Below are 25,428 nucleotides of genomic sequence, written 5' to 3'. Positions count from 1 at the left end.
TGTGGGTCCACTCGCACCCGCTCTCGCAAAGCCTGTCTTGTCAGGGTGTCTCGTAACCCGGTCACTAACAGGTCACGTAATGTTACGTCTACTGTCCCCACGCCGACTTCATCCTTCCTTTCAATGGCTAAAAACAGTTCCTGCGAAACATTCATATACTGGGTCACTGTTTCCCCCTCTTTCTGCATGCGTCTAAACATCTGGGTTCTCAGTTCCCCCACATCGGTCGGGTCCCCATAGGCCTCTTCTAAGATCTGTAACACCCTGACGAAGGTGTTTCGCTGCCCCCGGGGCCTCAACATTACGGTATCCCAGGCTTCCCTGTCCAACACCATCAGGGCCACTTCTGCCTCTACGTCAGGGGTAAGCGGATGCATCCTGAATAACCCACGCATTCGCTCCGTCCAATTCCACAGCATAGTATTGCTGCCGGAGAACCTGGGTAGATTGCTTAGCATGGCTCCCAAAGAAATGCTGGGCCGGGGGCCCTCGTTGTCCGCGCTCGGAAACCGCATCCTGCCGACTACGCCAAATGTGGTACTAGCAGGTACGCAGGATGCAGTGATGAGTCGCGACACGGTTTGGTGGTTTTGGTAATAACGTTTATAGGCCTAGAGGTGACTTTCCTAAGGCTCGGCCATAACCGACCAAAAGGGGTAACAAGGGTTGCCATTGCAGGGGCTCAATACCAGTAAACACATACAGAGTAGAACACGCCTACATCTGGCGAGAGCCGGTCACTATAGGGCCGCAGTATGGCCGACTACGGGTCCTTAACTATATAGTCAACTTAGCCGTCCTGACGTCCCTCGGCGTTCTGGACAGTGGTTCTTCGGCGGAGCAGCCACTGGGCCCAGCTGCTGAAGAGTTGGCGTAATCTTCGAGCATTCCGCCACTCCTTTGGCGCTGGGGCACCTCCGGCCCCGGAGGAGTCCTTGGACGAGTAGGCCGCAGCCCCTGGATGGGGACAAGCGGCAGCGATGCGGGGTGGCGGGTGACAGGCCACCTGTGCAGCTAGCAGCTGCTACGGGGAATCCGCGGCAAGCAGAGGCTCGGCCCCTGCTGCGGATCGGAGCGGGACAGTGGTGGCCGCCGACGGCACTGGACTTGCCGCGACCACGGGTGAGGGCAGAGCAGCTGCGGGCAGCGGGAGACAGGCCGCAGCCACGGGTTGGAGTGAGGCGGCAGCGGTCGCTGGTGTCCGCGGGCAGGCTGCAGCCGAGGGCAGGAGCAAGGCGGCAACGGCCGCTGGTTACTGCGGGCAGGCCGCAGCCGTGGGCTGGAAGAAGGCGGCGGCGGCCGCTGGTGACCGCAGGCAGGCCGCGGCGGCCACTGGTCGACGCGGATCAGCAGCTCTCAGACGGTCGTCTCGGCGCCATCCCACTGATGTCCAGGGTAAGCATCCCTCCTGTCTCTGGCCTCCTTCCTGGCTCTGGTGAGTGGTTCTGGCCCTCTGTCGCTCCAACGATCTCCTGCTCTTTCTGTCTCATTCTGCTGACTCACTGTGACTCTTGTTCCCCACCCCTTTTATATTGGCTCCTCCCCCAGTCCACCTGTCAGTCTCCACGGTCCGTCCCTGAACTCTGTCCCCCAGAAACAGCTTCCCCCGGAACCCAGGTGACGGTCCCCTTGGTTCCGACCCGGACACTCGACGGGGACCTCGACGGGGACCCTCTCTCCCACACATCTAAAGTGTGAGCCCCCCTTCCTGTGGGTCATGTGGTCATATCTGTCCCACATAGCACATGTTTTCTATATATGGTGTTACCATCTACCCTGAGCTAAATATACAGAAATAACACATGTAATGTCAGCTAAACCTTCCACGAGGCAATGTATTCAGTACAGAATTGAAAATAAGAATTAATATTTAACAGTAGGTTTTATTACTAAATATAAGAAGAAAACCAAATACTGTAAAATAATAAATCTCCTCATATGTTTCCCTTATCTCCAGTAATTATATTATTACACAGGATTTTTATGATGTTACATCGGCTTATCTTCTCATTCAGGTCTCTACAATATCGGATCCTCTCAGTGAAGATCTTCTATATAAGAGAATTTTCCTGATTTACCCATCAAGGATGGATATGGACAGAGACAAGATGGTGGAGAGGATATTACACCTCACCCTAGAGATCCTCTTCCGGCTTACTGGAGCGGTGAGAGATTCTGATGACGTCACATTACATCATTCTTATCTATGGGAATAACGGACAGAACTGGAGAGGTGAGGACTCTGGAAATGTCTGTAGTGAGATTTATTAACGTGTCTCTCCATAACCAGGATTACACAGTAGTGAAGAAGACCTCTAGTGAGCGCTGTCAGGACCCTGTGTCTGAGGGATGGGGAAGACCCCTGAGCCCAATCACAGGGCCTCCACCTCACCGCCTGATACATGAGGACATCAATGACCAGAAGATCCTAGAACTCACCTACAAGATGATTGAGCTGCTGACTGGAGAGGTGACACTGCTGGAGAATGCTGGGACATTGTACAGTAACGCTATGAAGGGATCGGGGGATGATGGTATCATTGTATGTATCAGGTTCCTATAAGGTGTCAGGATGTTGCTGTCTATTTCTCCAATGAGGAGTGGGAATATTTAGAAGGACACAAAGATATGTACAAGGACGTTTTGATGGAGGTTCCCCAGCCCCTCACATCACCAGGTAATAGACAGGACTAAATACACACGACCTATAATTATATGTATGTAATGGACAAATTCAGTCCCTGTATGTGTTTCCTCCAGTTCTATCCAGTAAGAGGACAACACCAGACAGACGTCCCCGTCCTCTTCTTCCACAGGACTGTAAACAAGAAGATCCCAGTGTTCCTCAGGATCATCAGGTAGATGGAGAGGAGGTGACATGAGATCTCCCCTATGATGTGTAGATGTCTGTGAAGGTCTTGTGCTCAGTCTTGTTTTATCCACCAGTATTATATGTTTTATATTTGTGTAATGAGAACGGTGGAGATGGCAAGATTAGAGCTGATCATAAATGTGATTTCTTCTTCTATGACTTTTTCAATATTTGTTTCAGGGTGAAGAACTGACCCATATTAATACTACAGAGACATATGTGAGGGGTGATGAGCGGTGTAAAGAGGAGATTCCTACATGTGAGTAATATCCATTAAATACAGAGAAGTCTCATATTCTTCTCAGTCACTGGCTGTGGCTGCTTTAATTGTCATGTAGTTCGGCCATATCCGTATCATCAATATCATCATTTTGCCTCTGGACCACAACATTCTCCTCCACCCAAAACTGTTCGAATGACTTTGTGCGTTGAAAACCCTTTTCTATAGAAATTACAACCTGGAATTAGAGGACGCTGACTCTTACCTGCCCAGATCTGTAAAGTAGAAAGCCAAATGACAGCGCACTTAGAATATTTCCCTTGATCTGACTTTTCAATTTTCTTTCAAGGAGCATTGTGATAAACTACATAAAAAACATTACACCTGTGCCATGATATATCTCTTGAGCTGTGTGTGGCTGTTGGCTGTAATATACATTTATTCATGCCTGCAGGAGATGTATTGGCATGATTCAACCCCTGGTTTCATGGAATCACTCCATGTCATAAATTACATTATGTTTTCAATCTTAAGGCATTCAGATTACTGCACAATGTCTCCTGAAATGGAGAACACTAATACACTGGTCAAAAAATAAAGGGAACACTCAAATAACACATCCTAGATCTGAATGAATTAAATATTCTCATTAAATACTTTGTTCTGTACAAAGTTGAATGTGCTAACAACAAAATCACACAAAAATCATCAATGGAAATCAAATTTATTAACCAGTGGCGGCCTGTATTTGGAGAGACCCCCAAAATGAAAGTGGAATGTAATGTCCTTAACCCCTTCACGACCCATGACGCCTAGGTAGGCGTCATGAAAAGTCATGCCCAAACGACCTATGATGCCTACGTAGGCGTCATGCTATAAATAGCCCCCCTGCGGGTCAGGTGACCGGGGTCACTGAAAGGTCACCCGACCCGCACACAGAGGACACTCTCCGGTTAATCCCAGGGGGCGTGGCTTAGCCCCCACGTGCCTACGATCGCTCTGATTGGCTGTTAAACGTGAAACAGCCAATCAGAGCGATTTGTAATATTTCACCAATGAAATTTGGTGAAGTATTAAAATCCAGCCATGGCCGATGCTGCAATTGCATCGGACATGGCTGGACACCGACCCCCCCCCCCACACCAACTGGCGGGGCCGATCGGCCCCCGCCACCGATGGACGGCGGCGATCGGTCGCCGCCGTCATCATCTGCTCCCCCTCCCCTTCCTATCACTCCCTCCCACCTTCCGATCCCCCCTGGGACCTCTGATGGTGCTCCCGGTGTCCCGCTGTGGCTCCCGGCGTCCCGCCGTCCGGATCATGGGCGCCGCCATCTTGGAAAATTGCGGGCGCATGCGCAGTGCATTGTCCAAGATGGCAGCTCCCATGAATTTGCCGGCTGCCCGTTCATTTTTCATTTTGATCACTGTGATACACTCTCACAGTGATCAAAATGAAAAAAAAAGTAAATACACCCCCCTTTTATCATCCCCATAGCCAGGCGCAAATAATAAAATAAAAAAAAAATTTTTTTTTCCATTTAGGGTTCGAACTAGGGTTAGGGTTGGAATTAGGGTTAGGGTTAGAAATAGGGTTAGGGTTGGAATTAGGGTTAGGGTTGGAATTAGGGTTAGGGTTAAAATTAGGGTTAGGGCTGGAATTAGGGTTAGGGTTAAAATTAGGGTTAGGGCTGGAATTAGGGTTAGGGTTGGAATTAGGGTTAGGGTTGGAATTAGGGTTAGGGCAGGAATGAGGGTTAGGGCTGGAATTAGGGTTAGGGCTGCAATTAGGGTTAGGGCTGGAATTAGGGTTAGGGCTAGAATTAGGGTTAGGGTTAGGCTTGTAGTTAGGGTTAGAGTTGGGATTAGGGTTAGGGGTGTGTTGGCGTTAGGGTTGTGGTTAGGGTTATTATTAGGGTTGGTTTAGGGTTAGGGGTGTGTTGGGGTTAGAGGTGGAGTTATAATTGAGGGGTTTCCACTGTTTAGGCACATCACGGGGTCTCCGAACGCGACATGGCACCACGATTTATTCCAGCCAATTTTGCGCTCAAAATGTCAAACAGCGCTCTCTCCATTCCGAGCCCCGACGTGTGCCCAAACAGTGGTTTACCCCCACATATGTGGTATCAGCGTACTCAGGAAAACTTGCACAACAATTTTTTAGGGTCTAATTTCTCCTGTTACCCTTGGGAAAATAAAAAATTGGGGGCTAAAAAAATGATTTTTGTGAAAAAAAATGATTTTTTTATTTTCACGGCTCTGAGTTATAAACTTCGGTGAAGCACTTGGAGGTTCAAAGTGCTCATCACACATCTAGATAAGTTCCTTGGGGGGTCTAGTTTCCAAAATGGGGTCACTTGTGGGTGGTTTCCACTGTTTAGGCACATCAGGGGCTCTGCAAACGTAACATGACGCCCGCCAGCCATTCCATCAAGTCGGTTTTTCAAAACATCACTACTTCCCTTCCGAGCCCCGACGTGTGCCCAAACAGTGGTCCCTCCCCACATATTGGGTACCAGCGTACTCAGGACAAACTTGACAACTACTTTTGGGGTCCAATTTCTCCTGTTACCATTGTGAAAATAAAAAATTGCGGGCTAAAAAATCATTTTTTGAGGAAAAAAAGATTTTTTATTTTCACGACTCTGCGTTATAAACTTCTGTGAAGCACTTGGGGGTTCAAAGTTCTCACCACATATCTAGATAAGTTCCTTGGAAGGTCTAGTTTCCAAAATGGGGTCACTTGTGGGGGGTTTCCACTGTTTAGGCACATCAGAGGCTCTGCAAATGTAACATGACGCCCGCAGACCATTCCATCAAGTCGGTATTTCAAAACGTCACTACTTCCCTTCCAAGCCCCGACGTGTGCCCAAACAGTGGTCCCTCCCCACATATTGGGTACCAGCGTACTCAGGACAAACTGGACAACAACTTTTGGTGTCCAATTTCTCCTGTTACTATTGTGAAAATAAAAAATAGCGGGCTAAAAAATCATTTTTTGAGGAAAAAAAAATATTTTTATTTTCACAGCTCTGCGTTATACACTTCTGTAAAGCACCTGGGGGTTCAAAGTGCTCACTATGCATCTAGATAACTTCCTTAGGGGGTCTAGTTTCCAAAATGGGGTGATTTGTGGGGGAGCTCCAAAGTGTAGGCAGACAGGGCCTCTCCAAAGACGACATGGTGTCCGCTAACGATTGGAGCTAATTTTCCATTCAAAAAGTCAAATGGCGCTCCTTCCCTTCTGAGCCCTGCCGTGCGCCCAAACAGTGGTTCCCCACCACATATGAGGTGCCAGCGTACTCAGGACAAACTGAACAGCAACTTTAGGGGTCCAATTTTTTTGAGGAAAAAAAATGATTTTTTATTTTCATGGCTCTGCGTTTATAAACTTCTGTGAAGCACTTGGGGGTTCAAAGTGCTCACTACACATCTAGATAAGCTCCTTGGGGGGTCTAGTTTCCAAAATGGGGTCACTTGTGGTGGTTTCTATTGTTTAGGCACATCAGGGCCTCTGCAAACGCAACATGATGCCCGCAGAACATCCCATCAGTCTGCATTCCAAAATCGCGCTCCTTCCCTTCTGAGCTCTCCCATGCGCCTAAACAGTGGTTTCCCCTGACATATGGGATATCGGTGTACTCAGGACAAATTACACAACAACTTTTGTGGTCCAATTTCTCCTGTTAGCCTTGTGAAAATAAAATATAGCGGGCTAAAAAATCATTTTTGAAGAAAAAAAATTATTTTTTTATTTTCACTGCTCTGCGTCATAAACTTCTGTGAAGCACTTGGGGGTTCAGTGTGCTCACCACACATCTAGATAAGTTCCTTGGGTTGTCTAGTTTCCGAAATGGGGTCACTTGTGGGGGAGCTCCAATGTTTACGTACACAGGGGCTCTCCAAACACAACATGGTGTCCACTAACGACTGGAGCTAATTTTCCATTCAAAAAGTCAAATGGTGCTCCTTCCCTTCGGGACCCTGCCGTGTGCCCAAACAGTGGTTTATGACCACATATGAGGTATCGGTGCACTCAGGAGAAATTGCTCAACAAATTTTAGGATCCATTTTATCCCATTGCCCATGTGAAAATGAAAAAACTGAGGCTAAAAGAAAATTTTTGTGAAAAAAAAGTCCTTTTTTTTTTACGGATCAATTTGTGAAGCACCTGGCGGTTCAAAGTGCTCACTATGCATCTAGATAAGTTCCTTGGAGGGTCTAGTTTCCAAAATGGGGTCACTTGTGGGGGAGCTCCAATGTTTAGGCGCACAGGGACTCTCCAACCGCTAAATATTCCAGCATATTTTCCATTCAAAAAGTCAAATGGCGCTCCTTCCCTTCTGAGCCCTGCCGTGCACCCAAACAGTGGTTTATGACCACATATGATTTATCGGTGCACTCAGGAGAAATTGCCCAACAAATTTTAGGATCCATTTTATCCTGTTGCCCATGTGAAAATGAAAAAATTGATGCTAAAAGAAAATTTTTGTTGGAAAAATTAAAATGTTCATTTTTTCCTTCCACATTTCTTTAGTTGGTGTGAAGCACCTGAAGGGTTAATAATCTTCTTGAATGTAGTTTTGAGTAGCTTGAGGGGTGCAGTTTTTAGAATGGTGTCACTTTTGGGTATTTTCTGCCATATAGACCCCTCAAAGTGACTTCAAATGTGAGGTGGTCCCTAAAAAAAATGGTTTTGTAAATTTTGTTGTAAAAATGAGAAATCGCTGGTCAACTTTTAACCCTTATAACTTCCTTATAACTACCTTATATCTGGTCAATATTGCCAAAAATGGCCAGGTCATTAAGGTCAAAATAGGCTGGGTCATGAAGGGGTTAAAACAAGTCAAAATGAGGCTCAGTACTGTGCGTGGCCTCCACGTGCCTGTATGACCTCCCTACTGTACAACGCCTGGGCATGCTCCTGATGAGGCGGCGGATGTTCTCCTGAGGGATCTCCTTCCAGACCAGGACTAAAGCATCCGCCAACTCCTGGACAGTCTGTGGTGCAACGTGACATTGGTGGATGGAGCGAGACATGATGTCCCAGTTGTGCTCAATCGGATTCAGGTCTGGGGAACAGGCAGGCCAGTCCATAGCTTCAATGCCTTCATCATGCAGTAACTGCTGACACACTCCAGGCACATGACGTCTGGCATTGCCCTGCATTAGGAGGAACTCAGGGCCAACCGCACCAGCATGTGGTCTCACAAGGGTTTCTGACGATCTCATCTCGGTACCTTATGTCAGTCAGTCTACCTCTGGCGAGCACATGGAGGGCTGTGCGGTCCTCCAAAGAAATGCCACCCCACACCATTCCTGACCTACTGCCAAACCTTTCATGCTGAAGGATGTTGCAGGGAGCAGATCGCTCTCCACAGCATCTCCCGACTCTTTCACGTCTGCCACATGTGCTCAGTGTGAACCTGCTTTCATCTGTGAAGAGAACAGGGCGCCAGTGGCGAATTTTCCAATCCTGGTGTTCTGTGGCAAATGCCTATCATCCTGCACGGTGTTGGGCTGTCATCTGACAGAAAATATTGGCCCTTACAATAGTTTAGATTGCAAAGAACCACTGAGCCCCTTACCCTAATTACTCTTGAGATGTGTTACTACTAGTTATTATTTTTTTTTTTACTAATGAAGACTGTTGAGTTTGATCATTTCAGTAGATGTGTTATTGTCTATACTCAGTTTTTGACTACAGTAGTTAGTTCCCAAATTACTCTGATTTGACCTCTTTTGCAGCCAGTTTTGTGTCGCTAATCAGGCCCCATAATTCAAATCTGACATGTGTTACTTTACGTGTGATAACTATGGAATTCTTCACAAAGTATAATATGAAACAAATGAACCTTAAAAATTATTTTCCAACTTCTTTTGAATCCGGCGATACCTTATATACGGTTATACACTACTGTCTGGGCACACGGCAGGGTTTAGAAGGGAAGGAGCGACATTTAGATATTTGATTGCGGATCTTGCTAGAATAGTTTGCGGACACAATGTATATGGGCACTGTTCATGGTCACTGGCATCTCAAAAGATGGTCATCATGAACAGGCTTAGCACTATACTCAGTTTTGCATATGCCAGGGATTGCCTTGCTCATCACCATGTAAACCCTCAATGAAGATCTAGACTTACACAGGGACTCCTAGACTTGGGCCATAGTATTACCTTCTCTTTGGTGTGAGATTGCAAGAAGAATATTCAGGAAGTTGGGTCAGACCCAGGTGGGCAGAAAAAATACAAGATCAGAAGACCCATTAGTAGTCCATAAACGGGCCTGGTCCATAACAGGAAACAAATACACAAACTAGGAGCTGAGTACAGAGGACTGAACCAGAGGAGAACAAGGCTGTGTCTGGCAGCGTCCGGCAATATGCTTTGAGCTTTAGTAGGGTGTGGTGCTCTTCAGTTGGCTGCAGCAGGGAGCAAATTACTTCAGCGGGACAGCACACACCCATACTGCCAGACTGGATGGTACTACAGGTCCCAGGAACCCTAATTTTAATGGCTGCACAGAGCTTGTACCGCCCAGAACTTCTGGTGCTGACTTCTCCTCCATTACCAGCTTTGCCTGGTGACAGAAACAGACGTCGCAGGAGCAGATCCTAGAGAGATGGGACACACCACTTGCAGAAGGTCTAACTTAATAAAATGGCTGAAAACCAGAGCAATATAAATCTTCATAAAGTGACTTAATTTTGGAAATTATAACCCTCAGTGAATTAATCTATAGGAATAGTGACGATTTTTGACTTCACACGCAGTTTCTGTGGGTGTTGGAGAGTGAAAATTCCTAATATACAATATTGTAACCCACCATATAGTGAACAGATTGTGCTTCAGGAGACACACACATACCGTAAATTAAGTAGGTTCTACTCATTACAGCAATGCCAAATACATGGATGCCAAATGAGATTTGGGCACACTGCAAGGCTCAGAAGCAAGGAGGGGAGTTTACTTTGAGAGGGCAGATATTTCTGGATTGGTTTATGGAAGTCATGTTGCTTTTCAAGAGCATTTCAGCCACTAATAATTTGGAATTGTCTGTGTTTCCACTAATAGATGATGGACCTGAGTGGGGCCTGGTTTTATGTGTGATGAGTAAAAAAAGAGTAAAAATGTTATTGGTATTATTTTCACCTACATAACATGGTTTGGTGACTTTTTATTCCATATTTGGGAGGCAGAATGGACAAACAGTTAAACAGCACGCTCCACTGGTTCATGATATGAGGTGTTCTATTAAACTGTGAACTGTCATAGTCCTGGCAAATAATTCAATATTTTGACACAAACTGTCTGTAAAAATGGCAATTTATGTAGAAATTTTCAAAAATTTATATTTCAAGGATATTTTATTCAAAAATAATAATTGTAAATCAATAAAGAATCCTTTCAGTGGCGCTCAGAGTACATAGTGCTGCAAAATTAGACAAAAAAACACTATTTTGTCAGATTAACCAATAAATAAAATAAAAATAATTTCGCGCACAAAGAACCTCGCTAAACTGTAGGATTATTTATAATGAATTTATTGTAATAAAAAATCTGTATAAAACTAACACAATATACCAAAAGGAAAATATTGTTAATTAAAGGTGCAAATAAAGTATGAACTAGTTAATTCTGTAGATAGCACAGTACCAATAATATAGAGGCTCATCTGAACATGTTAATAAGAAAAAGGCCTAATTGTAAATGTTTGGTCAGAAGGAAAACCGCAATACTGCAGTATTATTAGTGACTCACTATTAATTTCAAAGATATATTACAGAACTATTGCACATTGCCCAACATATCATATGTATGCCTAGAAGGCCTTATTAGAGGAAAAAGGGTCACAATAATAAACACATAAAATTGATATAGCGCTATATCTGTCCCAGTAAAGATCTATTTAAATTAGATCCACAAAAATTGCTGATAGCAAACGACTCCGGTACGCGTGGTCTGTACCTGCGTCTACGCTGTCTGCGATAGTGAGAGCAGGACCTATTTTATTTTATTTAAAAATAATAATTGGTTTTATTCTTGGCAGATGACTGTACCAGGAGATCAGGGGGTCAGCTGACATCTTCAATTTTCAAATCAAATGGTCTCGAGATTCCACAGGATACAATTGAAGTGAATGCCATTACTCCAGATATTCCATCATCCCTTCAAAGAAAAGATCTATCATCTGATATTTTGAAACATGTCCTGTCTTCTGATTCATTACCGTCTACTAAGGAAAATCAAAGTCTCAAAATAGGCATTAAAAAACAAATTGTTTCTAAAGTAAAGAAGTCATTTTCAAGTTCAGGATCTGGAAATGGCTTTACCCTTGAAAAGTCTTTTCTTAAACAACAAAAAAATCATACAGTGGAGAATAGATTTTCTTGTTCCAAATGTGGAAATTTTTTTAACCAGAAATCAAATCTTGTTAGTCACCAGAGAGTTCACACAGAGGAGAAGCCATTTTCATGTTCAGAATGTGGGAAATGTTTTGCAGAGAAATCAAGTCGTATCAAACATCAGAGAACTCACACAGGGGAGAAGCCGTTTTCATGTTCAGAATGTGGAAAATGTTTTGCAGATAAATCAAATCTTGTTAGACATCAGAGAACTCACACTGGGGAGAAGCCTTTTTCATGTTCAGAATGTGGGAAATGTTTTACAAAGAAATCAAGTTTTGTTAGTCATCAGAGAATTCACACAGGAGAGAAGCCTTTTTCATGTTCAGAATGTGGGAAATGTTTTAACCGGAAATCAGATGTTGTTAAGCACCAGAGAACTCACACAGGGGAGAAGCCATTTACATGTTCAGAATGTGGAAAATGTTTTACAGAGAAATCAAATCTTGTTTGTCATCAGAGAACTCACACTGGCGAGAAGCCATTTTCATGTTCAGAATGTGGGAAATGTTTTAATTGGAAATCAGATGTTGTTAAGCACCAGAGAACTCACACAGGGGAGAAGCCATTTTCATGTTCAGAATGTGGAAAATGGTTTAACCAGAAATCAGAGTTTGTTAATCACCAGAGAATTCACACAGGAGAGAAGCCATTTTCATGTTCAGAATGTGGGAGAAGTTTTGCACAGAAATCAAATCTTGTTAGTCATCAGAGAACTCACACTGGGGAGAAGCCTTTTTCTTGTTCAGAATGTGGGAAATGTTTTAAATGGAAATCAGATGTTGTTATACACCAGAGAATCCACACAGGGGAGAAGCCATTTTCATGTTCAGAATGTGGAAAATGTTTTCTGTATAAATCATCTCTTCTTTGTCACCAGAGCAGTCATACAGGGGAGAAGCCTTAAATTCTTAATGTGGGAAATGTTTTGCTTGGAAAGACACACTTTTTAGCAATAAAAATCTTGTTAATAAGCGAGTGTGTCTTATAGACTAGAGGCAGCTTCCTGTAACAGAGGAGAACCCTGAGTCAGTGTCCTTCCTGATCACTGAGAGACGTGCTCTCTCCTTCAGTCCATCAGTAATCTGCAAGCATGGATGGATTCCATTTTCCATGATATCTTTTCTCCATAGCCGCAATATTTTGGTAAAATCTCTCACCATGCTCATCACTCACTGCGCCGCAGTTTTGTGGAAAAAAGTCTAGATGCGAATGTAAGAAATTAATCTTTAAAAGGAACCTGTCGGCAGGATTTTGCTGAGTAACCTATACAGTGCCAGGTCGGTGCTGTTATACTGATTAAAATGACACCTTGGTTGATGAAATTTCTATTGTAGTCGTTTAATTTTCAGTTTTGAGTTAATGATATGCTCGTTCTCCAGGGTGGACCTGTGGGGAGGTCGTCATGTGGTGCTCTGATTAAGTATTCATCTGTATGGTGTAAGAAAAAGTTCTTACTGAGAGAGCTGGAAGAGCCGAACAAAACTGGAGACAATTCTTCTTGAAGCTGAGGTTGAAGTTTATTCGGAGATACACGGCAGAACAGAACGGACAATCAGAGAGGTTGAAATATGCGGGCAAAAACAGGGATTCAGATGGGCAGAGATTTGCTAGGAAGTCTGGCGGTGATAAGGCTTCGTGCTAGATCATAGTGTGGCACGACGGCATGATGGCGGTGGAATGGCAACAAGCAACAGTAACAGGGGCTTCTTATACATTATGAGAACAAAGAAAGCTGCATTTTGCCGCAGAGGGCGTTAACATTATAATTCTAGAGAAACGTGGTTTAGAACAGAGAATATAATGACAAAATACGAAGATATTAATAACATTTCTCCAAGCAACACTAAAACCCATAAGTGTTGTGAGTTCATTTTCCCCTTCACTACTGAGGCCCGAGGAACTCCCTCTTCTGGTGAAGAAAGGTAGTGAGCCTGATTGTCAAACACCTGGGGCTGATGATGATGACTGGCTGAGTGGAGTTAATGACTGGATATAAGGCTGCCGACGCCCTTCTGGCCTGCGGGTGATTTCTCTGTGGACTTCTAGGAAACCAGTCTGATTCCTGCTCATCTAAAGCTAAGATTTCTGCTTTGCCTTTTTGCATTTGTGTTTTGTTTTCCTTGCTTTTCTGGATTCTGCCATTCCCTGCTGGGGTAGCTGAATCTCCTTTTGCCTGTTGCTCTGTCTTCAGAATATTCCTGAGTACTGACATAGCTTTTTTGAAGCCTAGCATCTTCAGGGCCTTTTTACTGTCAGCCTTTCTGTCTTTAGGCTATGTAGTCCTCCGGCTGTGATCGAGGGGCCTAGGGCATCGTAGGAGCCCCCCACGGCTACTGCTAGTTGTGTTGATAGGTTCAGGGGTCTGCAATCCGATAGCTGCCAACTTCTCTGGTTTTCTGGACTTAGCTAGCATTTCTATTTTTGCCTCCTACGGTGACTCAATCATAACAGAATCACCCGCCATACCGCAGATTCTAGGGTACTCAGTAGCAGGAAAGAATTGTAAAAAAAAAAAAAAAAAAGTGTATATTTTTCCTCTATATCTCTGAGGCCGTAGGGGGAATTTTTTTTTCTCTCAATGGAGATAAAGCAATTGTCTGATCGTGTGGAGCAGCTCGCTGCGGAAGTGCGGGGAATTTCCGCCTACCTTGCTCATTCACATGCTGCTGAACCAAAGATTCCTACACCTGATGTATTTTTTGGGGATCGGTCTAAATTTTTGAATTTCAAAAATAATTGTAAATTATTTTTTGCCTTGAAGCCTAACTCGTCAGGGAGCTCCGCGCAGCAGGTTAAAATTGTCATCTCTTTGCTGCGTGGCGATCCCCAGGATTGGGCGTTTTCTTTGAAACCAGATGATCCTATTCTGACTAATGTGAACGCATTTTTTCAGGCCTTGGGTTGTTGTATGACGAACCTAATGCCAATGATCAGGCTGAAAAGACCCTGCTGGCATTGAACCAGGGTCGTGATTCTGCAGAATTGTACTGTCAAAAATTCCGAAAGTGGGCAGTACTTACTACCTGGAATGATAATGCCTTGGCTGCTCTCTTTCGGAAGGGGTTGTCAGAAGCCATAAAAGATACTATGGTGGGATTTCCTGTTCCCTCTGGTCTTGACGATTCTATGTCTTTAGCCATTCAGGTTGATCGGCGTTTACGCGAACGCAGAGCTGCACGAGAGGTGTTGCCACCTGTTGAACAGATGTCTGAACCTATGCAATGTGATAGAGTTTTTTCCAGAGAGCAGCGTCAGGAGTTCAGAAGGCGTAATAAGTTGTGTTTTTTCTGTGGAGATACCTCGCATGTTATTTCTGTCTGTCCTAAACGCGAGAAACGCTTTGCACACACGTTTTCTGTTGGTGGTGTTCAACCTAAGTTTCTTCTGGCTATTACTCTGATCTGCTCCCTGTCCACATTTTCCGCCAAGGCTTTTGTGGATTCGGGAGCAGCTCTAAACCTAATGGACTTGGATTTTGCTAAACGTTGTGGATTTCCGATGACACCTCTGCAGACGCCTATCCCTTTGAGGGGGATTGATGCTACTCCTTTGGCTAAAAATAAACCTCAATTTTGGACCCATATGGTAATGCGGGTCGCCCCAGACCATCAAGAAAATTGCAGGTTTTTGGTGTTACATAATCTGCATGATACTATTGTTCTGGGGTTTCCCTGGTTACAAATTCATAATCCAGTTTTGGATTGGAAATCTGTGTCTGTGGTGAGTTGGGGTTGTTGGTGTGCCTTTAGTGAGGCTCCGGTGTTTTCCACCTCTCCTCAGTCGCATGATGTTCCTGATTATTTGGCGGACTTTTATGATGTATTTATTGAGAATGAGTCTGCGTCTCTGCCTCCTCATAGGAGTTATGACTGTGCTATTGAACTGAGCCCGGGGTGTAAATTTCCCAAGGGTCGGCTCTTCAATTTATCTGTACCCGAGCACGAGGCTATGCGATCCTATATTAAGGAGGCGTTGGAGAAGGGTCATATTAGACCATCCTCGTCACCCTTAGGTGCCGGGTTTTTTTTTGTAGCCAAAAAGGATGGATCATTAAGACCTTGTATTGATTATCGTGCTCTCAACAAAATTACTGTTAAATATCAGTATCCGTTACCCCTGATTTCTGATCTATTCTCCAGATTTAAAGGTGCTTGCTGGTTTACCAAGCTTGACCTTAGGGGGGTGTATAATCTTATTCGCATTAAGCATGGGGATGAATGGAAGACGGCGTTTAATACTCCGGAGGAACATTTTGAGTACCTGGTGATGCCTTTTGGGCTCACTAATGCCCCTTCTGTCTTCCAGTGCTTCATGAACGATATTTTCCGAGATTTTGTCGATAAATTTTTGATTATCTATCTGGATGATATTTTGATCTTCTCCAAGGATTGGGATTCTCATGTGGAACATATTCAGACTGTGTTCCGGATCTTGAGGGAGAATTCCCTGTATGTCAAAGGATCTAAATGCCTTTTTGGAGTACAGAGGATTTCTTTTTTGGGATTTATTTTGTCCCCGTCAACTATTGAAATGGACCCGGCCAAGGTACAGGCCATTTACGATTGGGTTCAGCCCACTTCTTTGAAGGCCCTCCAGAAGTTTTTGGGTTTTGCTAATTTTTATCGGAAATTTATAGCAAAATTTTCTAGTATTGCCAAGCCATTGACTGATTTGACTAAGAAGGGTGCTGATGTGTTAAATTGGTCTCCGGAGGCTGTTTCTTCCTTTCAGGAGCTGAAGCGAAGATTCACCTCCGCCCCGGTTTTGCGGCAACCTGATGTCTCACTTCCGTTCCAGGTAGAGGTGGATGCTTCTGAGATTGGTGCAGGAGCTGTTTTGTCCCAAAAGGATCCTGTAACATCTAAAATGAATCCCTGTGCTTTCTTTTCCCGAAAGTTCTCTCCATCTGAACGTAACTATGATGTGGGGAATCGGGAACTGTTAGCCATGAAATGGGCATTTGAGGAGTGGAGACATTGGTTGGAGGGAGCTAAGCATCAAGTCGTGGTCCTCACTGACCACAAGAATTAGATTTACCTAGAGTCGGCTAAGCGCTTGAACCCTAGACAGGCTAGGTGGGCCTTGTTTTTTACACGTTTTGATTTTGTGGTTTCTTTTCTTCCTGGAACTAAGAATGTCAAGGCTGATGCCCTCTCTAGGAGCTTCTTTGCTGATTCTCCTGTGGTGACCAAGCCTTCTGCCATCTTAGGCGAAGGGGTAGTTCTTTCTGCCATCTCGCCCGATTTGAGACGTGCTCTGGAAGAGTTCCAGGAGGACAAACCTGAGCGTTGTCCCAGTGGAAAGTTGTATGTTCCTGACCAGTGGAAGAAGAGAGTGATGTCTGAAGTTCATTGCTCTGCTTTGGCTGGTCATCCAGGTATTTTTGGTACTAGAGATCTGGTGAGTCGGTCTTTTTGGTGGCCCTCCTTGTCTCATGATGTCAGGAATTTTGTGCAGTCCTGTGGGATGTGCTCCCGGTCTAAATCGTGTTCTCGCTCTAGTGGGTTGTTGATGCCTTTGCCTGTCCCCAAGAGGCCATGGACCCATATTTCAATGGATTTCATCTCTGATATGCCTGTCTCTCAAAGAATGACTGTTATTTGGGTGATTTGTGATGGGTTCTCTAAGATGGTTCATCTTGTACCACTCCCTAAGTTGCCGTCTTCCTCTGAATTGGTGCCCCTGTTTTTACAACAGGTGGTTCGCTTGTACGGGATTCCTGAGAACATTGTATCTGACAGAGGAGTCCAGTTTGTGTCTAGATTTTGGAGAACTTTCTGTTCCAAGCTGGGAATTCAGTTGTCCTTCCCCTCTGCTTTTCACCCTCAGACCAATGGGCAGACAGAGAGAACAAACCAGACCTTGGAGTCATATTTGAGATGTTTTATTTCTGCTGATCAGGATGATTGGGTTTCATTTTTGCCCTTGGCCGAATTTGCTTTAAATAATAGAGCTAGTTCTGCCACTTTGATGTCTCCTTTTTTTTGTAACTTTGGGTTTCATCCTCGATTTTCTTCATGGCAGGTGGAGCCCTCTGCCTGCCCAGGGGTTGACGCTGTGGTGGAGAGAATGCACCAGATCTGGGACCAAGTGGTGGATAAGTTATCTCTCTCCCAGGAAAAGGCCCAGCGGTTTTCCAGCCGACATAGGACCATTGGTCCCCAATTTAAGGTTGGTGATATGGTGTGGTTATCATCAAAAAATATTGCTATGAAGGTGGCTTCTCCTAAGTTTAAGCCTAGATTTATTGGACCTTACAAGATTTTGGAGATTATTAATCCGGTCTCTTTTCGTTTGGCTCTTCCTGTCACATTTAAAATCCATAATGTGTTCCATAAATCTTTGTTGAAGAGGTTTGTTGAACCTGTTGTTCCGGGGGTTGCACCTCCAGACCCTGTATTGGTTGAAGGTAACATGGAATATGAGGTAGAGAAAGTACTGGATTCCCATCTGGCTAGACGGAGACTCCAGTATTTGGTTAAGTGGAAGGGTTATGGTCAGGAGGATAATTCCTGGGTCTCTGCCTCTGATATTCATGCCAAAAGATTGGTGCGTGCCTTTCATCGGGCTCACCCTGATCGCCCTGGTGGCGTGGTTGAGGGTTCGGTGACCCCTCCTCAAAGGGGAGGTACTGTTGTGAGTTCATTTTCCCCTTCACTACTGAGGCCCGAGGAACTCCCTCTTCTGGTGAAGAAAGGTAGTGAGCCTGATTGTCAAACACCTGGGGCTGATGATGATGACTGGCTGAGTGGAGTTAATGACTGGATATAAGGCTGCCGACGCCCTTCTGGCCTGCGGGTGATTTCTCTGTGGACTTCTAGGAAACCAGTCTGATTCCTGCTCATCTAAAGCTAAGATTTCTGCTTTGCCTTTTTGCATTTGTGTTTTGTTTTCCTTGCTTTTCTGGATTCTGCCATTCCCTGCTGGGGTAGCTGAATCTCCTTTTGCCTGTTGCTCTGTCTTCAGAATATTCCTGAGTACTGACATAGCTTTTTTGAAGCCTAGCGTCTTCAGGGCCTTTTTACTGTCAGCCTTTCTGTCTTTAGGCTATGTAGTCCTCCGGCTGTGATCGAGGGGCCTAGGGCATCATAGGAGCCCCCCACGGCTACTGCTTTTTGTGTTGATAGGTTCAGGGGTCTGCAATCCGATAGCTGCCAACTTCTCTGGTTTTCTGGACTTAGCTAGCATTTCTATTTTTGCCTCCTACGGTGACTCAATCATAACACATAAGTCATTGGTATCTATGGCTACTGTCCTAAAATCTTATCACTGCTTTCAGACTTGATCCATAAATTCATGCATTTGACATTTTAATGACTCTTCTCTCTCTACCAACAATATCACATAAACACACATTGACCATATATTTGGTGACCCTATTCCCCTATTGATCCAATCTTCCTCTATGCACATCTTGTAACAACCCTGCTGGCATCACTGCATGGCCTCCCATCCCCTGCGCACCAACTTACTTTCTCCTTCAAACCATGCTGTGAAATCTGTTGCCAGCCCTGAGCTCCATGTGCTATGCCTCTTGTTTTCCTGCTTGCTCTCCATGTTTCCTGACTGTTTGTATAGGGGGGCGGCGCCTGAACTCTCTGGTTCTTATGCAGTCTGGGTGCACCTGGGTAATCTGTCCCTGACCAACCACCTGGAGCCCTTGACTATTTAGTTTCGCCACTCCAACTGAAACATTGCCTGAGCAATGTCTATACTCAGTTAGTATGTCGCTGCTGAGGAAGCCAGGCCCTGTTCTGTGTGTCTCCTTCTCTGGAGGATTACTCTAGTCTTGCTTTGTACCCTGTCTGCCATGAGGCTGAATATCCTGGCCCTTGAGTCTTGTTCCCTGTACCTTGTCCGTACTCTGTCTGCCTGCCAGGAGGCAGAATATCCTGGTCCTTGTGTCTTTGTCCCTGTGCCTCTGTCTGAACTCAGTCTTACCTCTGTCTGTCAGTCTCCTTGTTTGTGGTTCCTTCAATGCCGTGTCTTTCCTTGTGTCCTCTTTATCTGTGCATCTGCACGCTCGCAGCTCTGTCTGCACGGCTCCCTAGCCGCTCTGTCTGCACAGCTCCCTAGCCGCTCTGCCTGCTCCGCACTCCTGCGGCTCTGCCTGCTCCGCACTCCTGCGGCTCTGCCTGCTCCGCACTTCTGTGGCTCTGCCTGCTCCGCACTCCTGCGGCTCTGCCTGCTCCGCACTCCTGCGGCTCTGCCTGCTCCGCACTTCTGCGGCTCTGCCTGCTCCGCACTCCTGCGGCTCTGTCTACCTGCACCTCCTGTGTGAACAGGTCCAGATCCTGTTCCAGCATACACCACTCCCTCCTGCCTACACCTGCTGTGTGAACAGGTCCCTACCTGCTCCTTCTCATACCACGCCAATCTGTCCTGTGTCTCCAAGCCGTGCCCGCCTGTCCTGTGTCTCCAAGCCGTGCCCGCCTGTCCTGTGTCTCCAAGCCGTGCCCTCCTGTCCTGTGTCTCCGAGCCGTGCCCGCCTGTCCTGTGTCTCCAAGCCGTGCCTGTCGTGTCCACCTGCCTGCCTGTCTATAGCCTCTGTCAAGGTGTCCTGTTCCCGAGTGGGATCAGCAGCCACAGCCAGACACCACCCTGGAGTGGCACCCGGCAGCTACCTGCCGCACAAGCCTGACCTCACCATCAGAGGCTCCAGTGAAGACCAAGGAAGCTGCCGTAGTTACGCCCCTTCCAGGGTAGTCTGGTTTGTGGCACAGTGGGGCCACAACCCCCCGGCTCGCGCCATTCAGCCAAGGCGCGAGCGTGACAGTTTGCTCAGGCCATGGTCCCCGCTGAGTCCCATGTCCTTTCGCCCTCGGAGCAAGATGAACCTTTTTGCCAGTATGGGCAACCAAATAAATTTACCCGGTCTGAAGCCCAATCCTTCACTGCTCCACCCACCATTGTGGTCTCCAATAGACTGTTTGCTCAACTAGAGGCTGGCATACCTAAAGTTGAACCTCCCTCGGACCCGCCAAGATATGATGGGGACCCCAAGCAGTGTCGTGCCTTTATGGAGCAGTGCCTACGCTATTTTCAATGGCATGCTCCCTACTTCGCCAGCGATAGGGTAAAGGTAGGATTACTAATGTCCTACCTAACAGGAGATGCGTTGCAGTGGCTCAACCCCCTTTGGGAAGCAGGGGATCCCATCACCTAGAGCTTACCGGCCTTCCTGGTGGCCTTCTGTAAAGCCTTTGACAAGCCTAGTACAGTGTCTCCTGAAAAGTCTTCCCCTCCTAGCTTCCAGGAACGGATCGGACGAAAGAGACCTGTGGCCAATTCATCTTCTCCGTCTGTGACCGTCCATGACCCATCTGTTCCTCAGCCTGCCAAAGCAGCCCCCCATGCAAGATCCAAGAGGTCTAAGAAAAAGGGGCTGGCTAGGTTGTCGCCAGAGGCCAGTCCTGTGAAGGAACATCCTGAAGGTCTCAGCCCTGTGAAGCCAAAGCTCCAGAACCTTGGGTCAGTAGGAGAGACTGCCCTTGGTGAGAGTACCTCCTCGCTACTAAAGTCTGTGACTGTTCCGGTGCCTTGTGGGAGTTTCGGCCGTGCAGATGTATGCAAGCTACAAGCCAGACGAAGTCTGTGCATGGTTCCTGCTCCACCGCTCCAGAATCCATGCAGTACTCGTTCGCCAACTTGAAAGAAGTGGCCCAGTCTGTTCCGGGTAACAGGCGGAGGTGGCTCCCTGTATGTATGCCTCCAACTTCCATGTGGCAGGTGGATGAAGAGGTGAGAACAGTGGCCTATGCATCTCTGTTTTTTACCCGTCTGGAGGAGGAGGTCCAATTTTCTTGGGATATCGGGCTGAAGTTGGACTCGGTAAAGGTCTCTTCGGTTTCCAGCTGGCCGGCTGATGTAGGGGTCAAGTCTGAGGCTTCCAGGTCCCTGCTTTCTTCCACTCAGGAGGAAGAGATCCAAGTCCCTTATACCCTCGGTGTTGGAAGCTGACTCCATCGGGCACCAAAAAGCTTGGCACTCTGGGATTCCTGATGGTACACATATTCCACCCTACGTGAAGGATGTCGTGTCAACCTGGACTGTGTGTGTTCCCATACTCCTTCTTCAGGTCATTCTGGCAGGCTTGAGGAAGAGGGGCCGTAAAGGGGGGGTACTGTAACAACCCTTCTGGCATCACTGCATGGCCTCCCATCCCCTTCGCACCAACTTACTTTCTCCTTCAAACCATGCTGTGAAATCTGTCTGTTGCCAGCTCTGAGCTCCATGTGCTATGCCTCTTGTTTTCCTGCTTGCTCTCCATGTTTCCTGACTGTTTGTATAGGGGGGCGGCGCCTGAACTCTCTGGTTCTTATGCAGTCTGGGTGCACCTGGGTAATCTGTCCCTGACCAACCACCTGGAGCCCTTGACTATTTAGTTTCGCCACTCCCACTTAAACATTGCCTGAGCAATGTCTATACTCAGTTAGTATGTCGCTGCTGAGGAAGCCAGGCCCTGTTCTGTGTGTCTCCTTCTGTGGAGGATTACTCTAGTCTTGCTTTGTACCCTGTCTGCCTGCCAGGAGGCTGAATATCCTGGCCCTTGAGTCTTGTTCCCTGTACCTTGTCCGTACTCTGTCTGCCTGCCAGGAGGCAGAATATCCTGGTCCTTGTGTTTTTGTCCCTGTGCCTCTGTCTGAACTCAGTCTTACCTCTGTCTGTCAGTCTCCTTGTTTGTGGTTTCTTCCCTGCTGTGTCTTTCCTTGTGTCCTCTTTATTTGTGCATCTGCACGCTCGCAGCTCTGTCTGCACGGCTCCCTAGCCGCTCTGTGCACAGCTCCCTAGCCGCTCTGCCTGCTCTGCACTCCTGCGGCTCTGCCTGCTCCGCACTCCTGCGGCTCTGCCTGCTCCGCACTCCTGCGGCTCTACCTGCTCCGCACTTCTGCGGCTCTGCCTGCTCCGCACTCCTGCGGCTCTGCCTGCTCCGCATTCCTGCGGCTCTGTCTACCTGCACCTCCTGTGTGAACAGGCCCAAACCTGTTCCTTCATACTCCATTCCTTCCTGCCTATATCCATACCTGTACCTCCTGTGTGAACAGGTCCAGATCCTGTTCCAGCATACACCACTCCCTCCTGCCTACACCTCCTGTGTGAACAGGCCCAAACCTGTTCCTTCATATTCCATTCCTTCCTGCCTAGATCCATACCTGTACCTCCTGTGTGAACAGGTCCAGATCCTGTTCAAGCATACACCACTCCCTCCTGCCTACACCTGCTGTGTGAACAGGTCCCTACCTGCTCCTTCTCATACCACGCCAATCTGTCCTGTGTCTCCAAGCCGTGCCCGCCTGTCCTGTGTCTCCAAGCCGTGCCCGCCTGTCCTGTGTCTCCAAGCCGTGCCCGCCTGTCCTGTGTCTCCGAGCCGTGCCCGCCTGTCCTGTGTCTCCAAGCCGTGCCTGTCGTGTCCACCTGCCTGCCTGTCTATAGCCTCTGTCAAGGTGTCCTGTTCCCGAGTGGGATCAGCAGCCACAGCCAGACACCACCCTGGAGTGGCACCCGGCAGCTACCTGCTGCACAAGCCTGACCTCACCATCAGAGGCTCCAGTGAAGACCAAGGAAGCTGCCGTAGTTACGCCCCTTCCAGGGTAGTCTGGTTTGTGGCACAGTGGGGCCACAACCCCACCGGCTCGCGCCATTCAGCCAAGGCGCGAGCGTGACACATCTACTGAGGTTGCTAGGAGAAATGATCTCATTTTCCATCCTCAATGTAGTACATTTTATTAGCTCTTTTGTAAAAGTTGAATCTTCTCTAACTTTCAACAAGATGGCTGCCTGACTCATCATGGCTGCTCAGTATATTATAGCTGACCATTCTCTCACATATGGCTTCTGACAGGTCACTGATTCCTCCTTGACCTGCCCCCTATTTTACATAATGAAACATATACCTGGGGGAAAAATCACCTGCAGCAGGCAGGTACCGGCGGTGTCGCCGGGGTTCCTGCATGATTGCATCTATGTGTATGTAATTCTTTTCTTTGATGTTATCCATAAATTCTGCAACAACAAAAATCAGTTTGAAAATTGTACCGGCCTCCCCTGCATAGTAGCCGCTGTCGGCGATCCGATAGATGCTACTGCACAGGCACCAGTTGCGCCATCTCGGAGGAAACAATTTTTTTTCTGTAGCCAGCGCCTGTGCATTAACATCTGTCAGATCACCGATAGCTGCTACTGTGTAGGCGCTGTCAGCGCCATCTTGGTGAAAACAATTTTTTTTTTCTCCAGCAAGATGGCGGCACCTGCGCAGTAGCAGCTATCGGATTGCCGATAGCTGCTATTGTGCAGGTGGCGCTGACCTGTCTGTAAATTAGTGTGCACAATCCTGCTGACAGGTTCCCTTTAAGGACATGTTACAGATAAGAGCCTTAGATGTTTTGAGATTTCCACCAACTGTACATAGTTATCTTCTTTTGAATTACGATTCTGAGGTCCAATAAAGACTCTTTCCTTTAGCTTTGCTTCACTCAACCTTGGAAATTTATCTCAATGAGAAACTTTTTTTTATTTTTTTTTTATTCAATAGTTTTTTATTAAGGTTTTCTGAGTATAACAGGTATAAAAGGGGGGGATAAATTAACAGGTTCATCATAAGTACAATATAGCGTACAGTGTTGATGCATTGAAGAATAATATAACAAAAAATAAACTGAAGTAATGAACCAGGGAATGAGAGAGGATAAAGTGAAAATGTTGAAATTTTCCTCTCGGCTGGGGTAGGGGGAAGAACAGGAAAATCAAAACAGTAAGTTAACAAAGTGGAAAAAAAAAATAAAAATATATATATATATATATGAAAGGGTATACTCTCCAAGTGTAAAACTCTATAGGAATCAACCAAGTAAGTTGACTAATTCAAAATTCCACAGACTATCAGATCGTTTCCCTCAATGGTGGAAGGTGTACTTGCTATACATAGATTTGTTAAGTACAGAATAATTTTTTTACGTCAGGCCACGCGCTCCAACTTTGTTGAGTTTTATCCTTTTCAGTAATGTCCCATGACAGAATTAGTTCATGTGAATAGAATGAGTCCATTCTCCACCAAATGTCATCCAGTGATGGGATTGATTGTAATTTCCAATTGAAGGCGAGGGCTTGTCTTGCGGCAGGAAGTACAAAAGAACAGAGCCATCTATTAGCATAAGGAAGATCAGTGATGCCTATGTTTAATAAAGCTAATGCGGGGCTCATTGGAACTGCGCATCCTGTACAAGCTGATAGAATCTGAAATATATCATCCCAAAAGGGTTTTAATTTACAACAAGACCACCAAGAGTGTAAAAGCGTGCCTATTTCGCCACAGTTTTTCCAACAAAGAGGGGAAGATCCTTGAAAGAAATGGGCTATACGATTGGGGGGAGGTACCAGCGAAGTTGAATTTTTTTTACAATTTCCATATGGTTAATACACGATGAGCTTTTAAGGGGCCAGGATATGGCTAATTGCCATTGTTCTTGGGTAAAGGAAGTGCCTAGGTCATTTTCCCATTTGACCATGTATTGAAGCTTATCATTTGTGGGAGAGTAAGGCTAAGTGCACACGTACCGGAACTCTCTCGGAAATTACCGCAAGAATTCCGGAATTCCAGTCCGCGGGAAAATCGCATTTTAAATTCCCGCGATTTTCCAGCGGAAAAACTAGCATTTTGCAAGCGTAATTAGCTTGCAAAATGCTAGCGTTTTCCAAGCGATCTGTAGCATCGCTTGTAGAACTGATTGACAGGTTGGTCACACTCGTCAAACATAGTGTTTGACGAGTGTGACCAACTTTTTACTACTGAGGCCGCCTATGCAGCATCAGTAGTAAAGGATGGAATGTAAAAAAAAATAAAAAATACTGTTATTCTTACCTTCCGACGTCCCGCGCAGGCGTTCCCAGTAATCCTTTGCGAAAATGCCCGCGATGACGTCAGTTCTC

General features: G+C 46.2%; 1 protein-coding gene across 1 annotated transcript in view; it reads left to right on the top strand.

Moving 5' to 3' along the window:
• Positions 1-25,428, top strand: part of LOC141055866 (uncharacterized) — a 363,279-nt gene that overhangs the window by 238,772 nt on the left and 99,079 nt on the right. The window contains 1 exon segment of the mRNA XM_073552584.1: positions 11,516-12,351. Coding sequence (XP_073408685.1) covers positions 11,516-12,351 — 836 coding nt within the window.

This window comes from Dendrobates tinctorius, unplaced genomic scaffold (assembly GCF_039654945.1).
Source record: "Dendrobates tinctorius isolate UK_male_01 unplaced genomic scaffold, ASM3965494v1 ptg000192l, whole genome shotgun sequence".
Lineage (NCBI taxonomy): Eukaryota > Metazoa > Chordata > Amphibia > Anura > Dendrobatidae > Dendrobates > Dendrobates tinctorius.
This window is presented reverse-complemented; position numbering and strand designations above follow the sequence as displayed.